We start from the raw sequence: 12,142 nt of genomic DNA on the forward strand, positions 1-12,142 counted from the left end.
GACTCCAACGAATTTTGTGTTAGCACTCGACTTAGCACCGGGTTTTGACCAACTCTGCACTTGCTTAGGTGACCCTGACAATGTGGCGGCTATACATAGTGGCGGCACTCCGGCTGCTAATTATTAGAAGAATAGAAGATGCATGCATGGTGGCGGCTATGCATGAATATTCCAATGACCCGGGCTGGGGCTGGCCTTGGGTATAAAGGCCTCTCATACGCATGCATTCTCATACCTCCCCAAAGCTAACTATAGCGAGCTCGCTAGCTTTTTCCTGAAGAAGAACAACGCGCGACACTCGTAAGCTCTCATGGCATCCGCCGTTGCTGCCAGTGGCGGCGCCAGAGTGTGCATGAAGTCTGGGCAAGGTCAGGCAACTTTTGTCTTAGCGACCAAAAGCCCAAGAAAACTAATGGCTAAATGTAAGACAATAGGCTTTGGGGAGAACCGGCACAACCCTCTAGGGGTGGCCTATCACATATATATATATAATGAGGTGGTATACAACGTTACAATATACACATGTAAATACAGTCTAACACCCTCCCTCAATCTTAGCCACTTTCTAATGAATCTAGAAGGGTAAGATTGCGCCTGCAAGTCTCAAACTGTGGCAAAGGCAATGGCTTGGTGAAGATGTCAGCAAGTTGATCCTTGGAAGAAATAAACTTGATCTGTAGTTGCTTCTGAGAGACACGTTCACGCACAAAGTGATAGTCAACTTCAATGTGTTTCGTTCGGGCATGGAATACCGGATTTGTAGAAAGGTATGTAGCACCGATGTTATCACACCAAAGAACATGAGGCTGTGATTGGGGTATACTTAACTCCTGAAGCAAGGACTGTACCCAGATGATCTCTGATGTGGCATTGGCCACAGCCTTATACTCAGCCTCAGTACTGCTACGCGAGACAGTAGCCTGTTTCCGAGCACTCCAGGCAATCAGGTTAGAGCCAAAGAAGACAGCATAACCCCCCGTGGATCGCCTGTCATCCGGATTGTCAGCCCAGTCTGCATCAGAATATGCTGAAAGACAACCAGAGTCAGACGGCCGAATATGCAAACCATGAGCCACCGTGAAACGAATATAGCGCAAAATCCGCTTAACAGCAGACCAATGAGTGTCACGGGGTGACTGCAGATACTGGCAGACTCGGTTAACAACATAGGAAATGTCTGATCGCGTGATCGTCAAGTACTGGAGCCCACCAACAATACTCCTGTACTCTGTCGCATCAGAAGAAGAAAGAAGCACACCATCAACAGCATTGAGCTTATCAGTGGTAGACAAGGGTGTAGTCGTCGGTTTGCACTTAAGCATCCCAGCTCGCTGCAACAAATCCAGAGAGTACTTCTTTTGCGTCATAACAAGGCCAGCATCACGAGAAGTAACCTCCACACCAAGAAAGTAATGAAGCTTCCCAAGGTCCTTGACCGCAAAATCAGCACCAAGTGAGCGAACAAGCGCAGTAGCAGCCGACTGAGAGGAGCTGACCAAAATGATATCATCTACATAGACCAACAAGTACATAGTAACCTCAGGCCTTTGAAGAAAAAACAATGAGGAGTCAGCAGTTGATGATGCAAAACCATGAGCACGAAGAGCCATTGCAAGACGAGCATGCCAAGCACGAGGAGCCTGCTTCAGACCATAAATTGCCTTGGACAGACGACAGAGATGATCAGGGCGATCCGGATCAGAGAAACCCGGAGGCTGGCGCATGTAAACCTCCTCCGCCAAGACACCATGAAGAAAAGCATTTTGAACATCAAGCTGACGAAGAAACCAACCTCGAGTAACAGCCAGAGAGAGAAGAAGTCTGATGGTAGTAGGCTTGACCACTGGACTGAAGGTGTCTTCATAGTCAAGTCCAAAACGCTGTCGAAAACCACGAGCAACCAGACGAGCCTTATAACGCTCAATGGACCCATCAGAATGCCTCTTCACTTTGAAAACCCATTTGGAATCAATGACATTTACCCGTGATTGTGGAGGAACAAGAGTCCATGTCTGATTGCGAAGAAGCGCTTGATACTCCTGCTCCATGGCCTCTCTCCAATGAGGAATGCGCATAGCAGCTTGATACGTGCGTGGCTCAGAGGATGGATCTACGAGAGCAGCAGACATGCACGCCGCTAACCAAGCAACTGTGCCATCGTGACGTTGCTTAGGCTGAAAAATGCCACTCCGACTGCGCGTATGTGGACGTAGAGCAGCAGCAGGAGCCGGCGGAGGCGAAGGTGATGGAGAGGTGACGGTCGCCGGAGATGCAGGAATCACCTCAGGCGAGCTCGGGACAGACGACTCCGGGCTGCATGGCGAAGACTGGCCCGACGACAGGGGCTCAGAGGCCATGGGCGAACCGAGAGTGGGCGAGGCCAGCTCCGGTGACACCGGCCCAGACGGCCTTGGCGAGGCGAGAGCAGGCGAGGCCGACCCTGGTGAGAAGGGCCCAGACACCCTGGGCGAGGCAGGGGCGGGCGAGGCCAGGCCTGGTGATGACTGCCCCGACGCCCTGGGCGAGACGGGGACCGAGGAGGCCGGCCCAGTCGGCGGGGCTGCAGGGCGCGACGATGGCGAAGGCAGCCCAGAAGCCAGAGGCGACCGGGCCAGGGCGTCGATCGGCCGTGCATGAGCACGGAAACCGAGGCCATGCAGGGGCGCCATGTGCTCCTCATGCACAACAGAAGGTGCCGAGGATGAAGGCGATGGTGACGAAGAGGAAGATGGCACTTCCAGAATCTCCAAACGAGCCCCACGACCAGTGCCTGCACCATGGTTAGGCAACAATAGAGGAGAATATGCAACATCATCAAATTGGTCAGAAGCAACAGAGGATGAATGCATGACAGGTGGCTCGGTAGTGGACACAGGGAGTTTGGCAAAGGGAAAAACATGCTCATCAAACACAACATCCCGAGAGATGTAGACACGATTAGTGGGCACATAAAGACATTTGTATCCTTTATGAAGAGAGCTATAACCAAGAAAAACACACTTCTTGGAACGAAACTCGAGCTTACACTTGTTATATGGACGAAGATGGGGCCAGCAAGCATACCCAAACACCTTGAAAAAGGTGTAGTCCGGTTGTTCATTAAGGAGAACTTCAATGGGAGTCTTCATATTCAAAACACGAGTGGGAGTACGATTGATGAGAAAACATGCAGTGGTGAAAGCATCACTCCAAAAACGAAACGAAACAGATGCATGGGCCAAAAGAGTCAGACCAGCTTCAACAATGTGACGATGCTTACATTCTACTGAACCATTCTGCTGATGTGTATGTGGACATGCTAAACGGTGAGTGATCCCAAGCGACTGAAAGAAGGAGTTGAGGTTGCGATACTCGCCACCCCAGTCTGACTGAACATGAACAATTTTGTGCTTGAGAAGGCGTTCAACATGTTTTTGGAACTGAACAAAAATGTCAAACACATCAGATTTACGTTTGATAAGATAAAGCCAGGTAAAGCGGCTGTAAGCATCAACAAAACTGATATAGTAATTATGACCACTAACAGAAGTCTGAGCAGGACCCCATACATCTGAAAACACAAGTTCTAAAGGATGTTTCACCTCACGACTGGACTCCGAAAAGGGAAGTTGATGACTCTTCCCCTGCTGACAAGCATCACACACTGCTACATCTTTATTACTAGACACACTAGGAAGCTCATGACGACGCAAAACATGCCGGACAATAGGTGTGGCCGGGTGACCAAGACGAGCATGCCACTGTGACGGAGATACCCGAACTCCACTGAAGACGCGAGCGACGCCAGGATGCTCCAGACGATAGAGACCTTGGCAGAGCCGCCCACTAAGAAGAATGTCCCTCGTGCCCCGATCCTTAATAAAAAGATCAAAAGGATGAAATTCACAAAGCACATTATTATCATGAGTGAGTTTAGGAACTGAAAGAAGATTACGTGTCACAGATGGAACTCGAAGAACATTGCGAAGTTGAAGACTCCTATTGGCATGTCTAGTGAGAAGTGATGCTTGACCAATATGAGAGATGTGCATACCTGCTCCATTGGCGGTGTGGATCTTGTCGGAGCCATGGTAGGGTTCACGAGTGTGAAGCTTCCCCATCTCACTGGTCAGGTGCTCTGTCGCCCCAGAGTCCATGTACCAGTGGGGATCAATGGAGTAGGACTGAATGTGTCCCTGTGGCTTCTGCGGCGGCGGACGATCAGCCATGGCGACCTGACGAGCAAAGTTGCGTGTATCCTTCCCGTCATTGCCGAGACCAAGAAAACCCCGCTGGAAGCGCTTGTGACACTTCGAGGCCCAGTGCCCATCGCGACCACAAAGCTGGCACACACGTGGACCGCCAGCCCCTGGTAGCGTCGCAGTAGGAGGAGGGGCCGAGGCGGGTGGTGGTGACTGCCCCGAAGGAGCCCTGGATGAAGCAGAGGAGCGACCACCCTTGGTGGCGGCGTTTGCCAAGAGGGCGCCATTGCCCCTGGATCGGCGCGTCTCGACTCGTTGCTCAGTAAGCAGGAGGCGTGAAAAGACCTCGTGTGCTGGCATGGGCGTGGAGTTGCCCCTCTCATTGATGATCTCGACTAGGGCGTCATACTCCTCATCAAGACCATTGACAATAAACGAGTTGAACTCGGAGTCGGTGAGGGGCTGTCCAATGGAGGCCAACGTGTCGGCGAGACTCTTGACTTTGTTGTAGAACTCAGTGGCGGTGGAGTCAAGCTTCTGACACTCCCCAAGTTGGCGACGGAGCCCAGATACACGAGCCTGCGACTGTGCCGCAAACGAGCGCTCAAGAATAGTCCATGCCTCGTGGGATGTCTTGGCGAAGACAACAAGCCCAGCAACGGCCGGAGAGAGCGACCCCTGGGTGGAGGAGAGGTTCGCCTGATTCTGCCCTGTCCAGACACGGTGAGCCGGATTATAGACCGGACCGTGCACGCTGTCAACCAGCGCAGGAGGGAAAGGGAGAGAGCCGTCGACATAGCCAAGCAGATAGTGACTCCCAAGAAGCGGAAGAACCTGCGTGCGCCAGAAGATGTAATTGTCCGACGACAACTTGATGGTGATGAGATGGCCGAAGTGAAACGGCGGCGGCGGCTGCGATCCCATCGAGGAGACTGGCTGAGGTGAGACCACCGTGGAGACAGTCAGAGGGGCAGCCGGCGCGGTGACAGAGGGCGCGATGGCCGCGGTTGACGCCCCGAAGCCTGCCAGCGCGACGTCCTCCGCCACCAGCGGCGCAGTGGCCGAGGGCGCGACAGCCGCGGTTGACGGGGCGGCGGCGGTGTGGGCCACAAGCGCCTGCCCGGGCGAAGTAGCAGCCGGCGGGAGCGCGAAGAGGGAGCCGACGCTCCGTGTCCCGATCGGCACCTGAAGGGAGGCGGCATCCAGCGGCCTCGAGAGAAGTGCCGCGAGGGAGGCCGGCAGAAAACCGGTGGCGGTGGAGCCGGACGCAGCGGCGGACGTCATAGCAGTCGGGCGACGGCGATGGCGGGCGCGGCGGCGGCGGCGGTGGCGGCGGCGGCGGTTTAGGGTTTTTAGGCGGAAGCGGACGTAACCTAGCGTGATACCATGTAAGACAATAGGCTTTGGGGGGAACCGGCACAACCCTCTAGGGATGGCCTATCACATATATATATAATGAGGTGGTATACAACGTTACAATATACACATGTAAATACAGTCTAACACTAAACCATTGTGCTGTATGAAAATTGACGGAGGCTTCGCCGGCGGAGCCCGGTCAGCTGTACAGGGTCGTCGGTCTGTGGCCTCGCCACTGGCTGCTGCCGCCGTTCCTGAAAAGCAGTCCGGCTCTGAACCCTCACCGTGGAGCGACTTCTTTACTGGATATGAGCCAGAACCACTGCAGGTATACATCAAAAGTTGAAAACCAAGCTAGCAAGGCTATTAAATCAAACCCCCTCCATTTCAAAATACAATGCATATATTATTTTTTTCGAAGTTAAATATTGTGAAGTTTGACTAAGTTTATAAATAAAGGCAACATCCATAATACCAAATAAATATCATTAGAATTATCATTCAGTATATTTTCATATTGTATTTATTTTGATTTTTTTGAATGCATACATGCTGAAACTTCACCAGACTTTGACTTAAAATAAATCTAATATGCACTGTACTGTGAAATAAACGGAGTATACCCACTGGCATCTTACCAATCAAATTGGAACTTTGGCTCCGTTTCGTATTATTAATTTTGGTTAATCCTAGGAACATGACACACCATGTGCCAAAAAACTTTTTTTCTTCAAAACAACAACATTTATACATTATTAGAATGTACTTGCTTTCGCAATAACTAGATGATACCTTGTCCCATAACAAAAAAAATTGATGTGCCCGAAGAATATGATAAAAGTGCTCCGTTTTTTTGAGGAAAAAAGGCTAGTGTGAAAAGGTAAGAAAAAAACATCATACTGATGACGTGGCTCACCTTTGTTAAGAATCAATCGGTACATGATGTCACTAGCTAAATTTATTTAGGGGCTACTCCGGAGGAAAATGATAGCTAGTGCAAAATAACAACATTAGCAATATTACTCCCATAATCGTGTGTGCATAGTGACATACAAATATTTCCCTTGTGTTTTTGCAAAAATATTACACAATTCGTATTCTTATAACAGAAAGAAAAACATTTTATTTACATGCTTCTATTATTCTCACATTAACACCATATGGTGATCAAACAAAAATGGCTATGAGTCTTATTCATTTGTAACATGAGTACATTTATGCAGTTTTGGTGGGAAATATCCACCACTATTTGGATACAAACTGGATAACTTGATTATGGATCTATGTATTGCATCCATTTTTTTGTTAACTTAAGCAATCAATTGCAGAAGTCTGAGGAATGGATGTTGGTGAGAGCTAATGAACTGAAGGAACATGTATGCATGATGTTTAAGTCTTGTAACAATATGGCAACGCAAATTTGCTTACTGGATACACTCCAACATCTTGGAATAGATTACCACTTTAAAGAGCAGATCGACACTATTCTAAGCCAGATCTTGGAGAGTGAATTTTTTAGTAGCTCAAGCCTCAGTGAAGTTGCTCTAGGGTTTCGCTTGCTTAGGGAGCATGGCCATTGGGTTTCTCCAGGTATCTAACTGTATCTATTTATCATAGCATTGGATGACGCCCATGACATTTAGAGGATGTAGATTAACAATTGGCCAGCTGATTGAATTTTGAAGCTTTGATTAATTGCTGATTTTCTTAGTATGCATGCCTTCGAGTTACATTATCTGTATCTCAAACTAGCTTGACAAGGACGACATTAGATTTCTGACAAAGACAACAATTTGTGGATGCAGATGTTTTCAATAAATTCAAGGCCCAAGATGGGGGCTTCAGTAAGGACATATCAAATGATCCAAAGGGGCTATTAAGTTTGTATAATGCAGCTCATCTTCATGTTCATGGTGAGCCAACACTCGAAGAAGCCATAACTTTTGCGAGGCGTCATCTTAGATCAATGAGGGGTAGTGATCTGAAGACCCCACTAGCTAATCAAGTCAAACGGGCCCTTCACATACCACTGCCACGGGCTTGTAAGAGGATAGAGACACTGCATTATATCTCTGAGTACAAAGAAGAGGAAGGATATAATCCAGTTCTATTGGAGCTCGCAAAACTAGATTTTAACCTTTTACAACATGTCCACTTGAAGGAGCTCAAAGCGATTACTGAGTAAGTTAAACTCTTATTTCTCTTTTGAATCATGATAAATTGAGATGATGATGATGGTATAATAATAATAATAATAATAATAATAATAATAATAATAATAATAATAATAATAATAATAATAATAATAATAATGTAAATCATACATAGTGTAAATCATTACCAACAAAAGATTTGTTGATTATTACACATCAAAGTTGAGCCATCTATTTTTTATACGATTTCACAATTTCACATATTTAATGGGCCCTAAATTTTAATTATTATCTTGAAATTTATTTACCTCTAATATAATCTTGTATATTTTCTTGTGATTTCATTAAAAAATACATGTTATTTCCTTATTTGAAAATCATATATTTTTACTTTCTTAGATTGAAGTAGTACAAAAGGTACAATAATTTATAGTTTTTCTTTCGGGCCAACAACATTCAAGGTGGTATTTCTCCATGTTTTACAGTTTATGTAAGCTAGCCAAATGTGCTTTCAACATGCTATCCTTACTCATATGAGAATGAGCTTGTAGCATACTTCTGATACTAGCCATCCAAAAACCTACATCAACAGCTCAAAAGACTAATGAAAAGTTTAAGTTGGATAAAATTATCTCCTACTATCATTTTTGTGGCAATATTGATGGCCTAATAATTTCCTACACATTACCATAGATTTGGGTACTTATGGATAACGATCTAGTGCATGCCTATTGTTCATCCTATTTTACTTGATGTGGTCTAAGAGAGAAATATTCCTAGCTATGTTGAACCTAACTTAGATATAATTTACACTTATTTGTTGTTTTCATGGAATACTTTCTATGTGTAGAATTTAAAAGTGATATCCTACATAGCATGTTTTTATATATTTATTCCTAATTATGTTCATGATCTCATGGAACCCCTGATATTTATGGTGTGATCCATTTTTTCTGACATGGAGAAGGGCCAATGTTTTCTAAATCAATCAAATGTATTATTGAAATAAATCTAATTATTCTAATGTGTAGGTGGTGGAACAATTTTTCTAGAAATATTGGACTAAGTTATATTCGTTGTCGCGTGGTGGAGAGCTACACTTGGGCCTATGTGGTATATTATCAGAGAGGTTTCAAACTACCAAGACGTATTATCGCAATGATGATTGTACTTATTACGACTGTGGATGACACATATGATATTCATGCTACCATAGATGATTGTCGGAAGTTACATGAAGCCATACAAAGGTGGAGTGGTGGACATTATATTTCTTACTAATCAGATTTATCTTTACCTATGAAACACTAATAGTTGTTTCCTATTAGCCATTTGCAAGCTCAAATATTTATGCATGGGCCAATTATTTAGTATAGTGAACCAACTTTTATTGAAATTATGTCAGTCATAATGACTAAAAAAATTAAATTGGATGTGCTAGATTGTGTATAGATACAATATCTTGGATAAGACATGAACAAATATTTGATATGAAGGGTTCCAAGATGACACACCGCAAAGAATAGGATATACCTTATATGCCTCTAGAAGTTAGTAGGAGATAATGTAAAAGGAAATCACACATGGTGAAAATTGACTGATGAGATGGTCTAATGCACTACACAGGGAACTGATTTGTCTCCAATGCAACACTATAAGCACATGACCTAAATTTAGAAATGTATGCAATATGGAATTTAGCAATAAAAAATAGCAACAATGATGACTGGTGTCGCCTCAGTAGGGCCAACACCCCGCCATTGTCGTTAATTAGACGAGTTCAAGATACATCCGCCACAGATACACCATTGTTAGCATGGATCTAACAATGTTTCTAGTAGATGAAGGAGCTGCCACCATAGAGTCAAGGTGAAGTGGCATTTTTTGGGAGGTGGGGAACAACTACATCGTCAACGTACAAGGGTTCGTTGCTAGAGGATGGAAGACACATTTCTTCTCTGTCAAGGACCACCCGTCGTAGATATGTCTATGTCGCACAACTATAGCAAGCATGAGGTCACTGAGCTCCTCACGGTCATCCACTACCACTAACTGGTAACCTGGATGTGTCGGTTCTGAGGACACACATATGTGGAGATGAGAAGCTATCATTGAACGTAGGTAGTACTCTAGGTATCTGAAGTTGGCTAGTATTTGATGCATCATTAAGGGAAGGATGTTATGGGTTGTGACCTTCAACCATATGGTATCGTTACAACATCACCCACATACCCGCTAAGACAAAATGTAGCTATGCAGTTGCACAAATGTGTATTTTTTGAACCATGTGCGATTGGTTTGCCATTGCACATAGTTGGGAGGTCATGTCATGGAGGTGGGGCAACACAAGGATCACATCAAAATATCTCGCAACAATGGTTAAGACCAAGGCAAAAAAATTACCCAAGTTCAGGCCCCCGTGGTGGGTAATAATCCTACTCCCCTCGCTGTCGGTTTCTCACTATCTCAAAATATATTACACGAGTATTTGGTGGCTAAAGGAACTTATAAACTAGTGGGTCAAGATCCCATCGATCTCTAGTTCTCGGCATGGTTGGCGATCTAGAGTACTTTGAACCAATCTTCCAAATTGCTCATAGTTGCTTCTGAGTGAGTTGGATTGTGATTTGCATATTCCTTTTATGCCTTAGCCTACAACTCCTTTATATATGCATCTAGGGTTCAGTACAAATCAGGTTGACTCACGCGTACTCTAGCCGTTATACGACAGAGAGAATAAAGTTCTGGTTAGCTCATATGAAGCCAGATTCTTGCGCATATTCTTCCATCAACCCTGATTTCCTTATTTTGTAAATCGTGAGATAGAATCTTGTAGTGAGATGTTGATCTTTTATCTGGATCTGCCATCAGTAGGTCTTCATCTAGAAACAATTATGAGCACAAACAAGCTAATAGAAGTGTCTCACTATTTTCTTTTGTGCCACACACAATTGGTCCTATAGATGGGATGAAAGTGCCGTTGATATTCTGCCAGAGTACCTCAAGAGGTTGTATATGGAGTTGCTGATAACATTTAAGAATATTGAGGATGAAGTGCCAGCCAACGTCGACTACAATGTTTCCTACCTTAGAAAAGCGGTAATACATACATGCCCTTTCTATGTTAGAAAATTTGAAATTAAGAAAATATATTCATGATTATGCTTTAGCCCTTTTGATTAAGTTATTTCGCTTATCTTTTGCATGCACCCATGAATACAGTTTCAAAATCACGTCAGCGGTTATCTACAAGAAGCCGAATGGTCACACAATAATCACTGGCCAAAATTTGAAGATCAAGTAAATTTGACTAGCCTAACGGTAGGCGGACCAACACTATCGTTGAGTGTGATGGCAGGCGTGGATAGAAAAATAATGAAGCAGTCACTCGATTGGGCAGCTGGCGTACCCGACGTTGTTATAGCAGGTGGAAAGATTGTACGTTTCATGAACGACATTGCTGCATTTAAGGTATAAATTTATATATTATTTGAAGATTAATTATAATAATAATATGTAAACACTTCATGTCGCTTTACGTATATTAACAATGCCGTATACAGCGTCGGAAGTGCAAGGGTGATGCAGCAAGCTCCGTGGAGTGTTACATCCATGAGCATGGAGTCACAGACAAGGTGGCCATTGCAAGGATCGATGAACTAATAGAAGAGGAATGGAAGATTTTGAACAAAGCTCGCTTTGAAAATCATGCGCTTCTCCCAGCCTTGCAACCAATTATTGATTTAGCACGCAGCTCGTCATTGTTCTATGATAATAGGAACGACGTGTACACAACAAGTACACATCTTCAGGAGACTGTCGAGAGCCTATTCCTCAAGCCCATCTAGCCTTAAGACCATTATACTTCCTCCGTTCCTAAATATTTGTCTTTCTAGAGATTTCAACAAATGACTACATACGAAGCAAAATGAACGAATCTACACTCTAAAATATGTCTATATACATTCGTATATGGTAGTCCATTTGAAATCCCTAAAAACACAAATATTTAGGAACAGAGGGAGTAGTACGCAACTATTGGCTGTTTAATTCTTCCACATATTTTTTCTTAGTTTTCTTATGCAAATTCAAACCTTACTTTCCCCAGTGAGTCATGTGTTTAGATGCATGAGCCTGCTCCATCTGTGTTATCTATATAAAATAAATGTTTTTCCCACGATGCACGTGAGAAAATTGTCACATATGTTCAAATATCGTCATATTCTCATTTGCAACCAGAAGAACTGTCATATTCCAAAAAAATACGGGCATATTTCAGACCTTGACATGTTGAAATTTAAAGTTATTATATGGTGGTCGTCGTGTGTTGTGATATTTGTCTTGGAGTGAATGTGACCTGAATGTGAGACCTGGGTAAATTTAATGTAATGTCCATGTGAGATTTGGTGATGACCAATTTGCAATGAAACTCTTCTGAATTTGGTTTGT

The 12,142-nt window shown here is 44.4% G+C and overlaps 1 protein-coding gene across 1 annotated transcript; it reads left to right on the forward strand.

Annotated features, from left to right (window-relative positions):
- The first annotated feature begins 310 nt into the window (after positions 1–310).
- Positions 311–11,541, forward strand: LOC123057843 (tau-cadinol synthase-like). The gene is made up of 9 exons (XM_044480722.1): positions 311–416; positions 5,687–5,868; positions 6,869–7,130; positions 7,436–7,721; positions 8,725–8,943; positions 9,408–9,476; positions 10,687–10,792; positions 10,916–11,164; positions 11,257–11,541. Exons 1-9 carry the CDS (start codon positions 311–313, stop codon positions 11,539–11,541), a joined length of 1,764 nt encoding a protein of 587 aa, XP_044336657.1.
- Positions 11,542–12,142: the final 601 nt, after the last annotated feature.

This window comes from Triticum aestivum, chromosome 3A (assembly GCF_018294505.1).
Source record: "Triticum aestivum cultivar Chinese Spring chromosome 3A, IWGSC CS RefSeq v2.1, whole genome shotgun sequence".
NCBI classification, from domain to species: Eukaryota; Viridiplantae; Streptophyta; class Magnoliopsida; order Poales; family Poaceae; genus Triticum; species Triticum aestivum.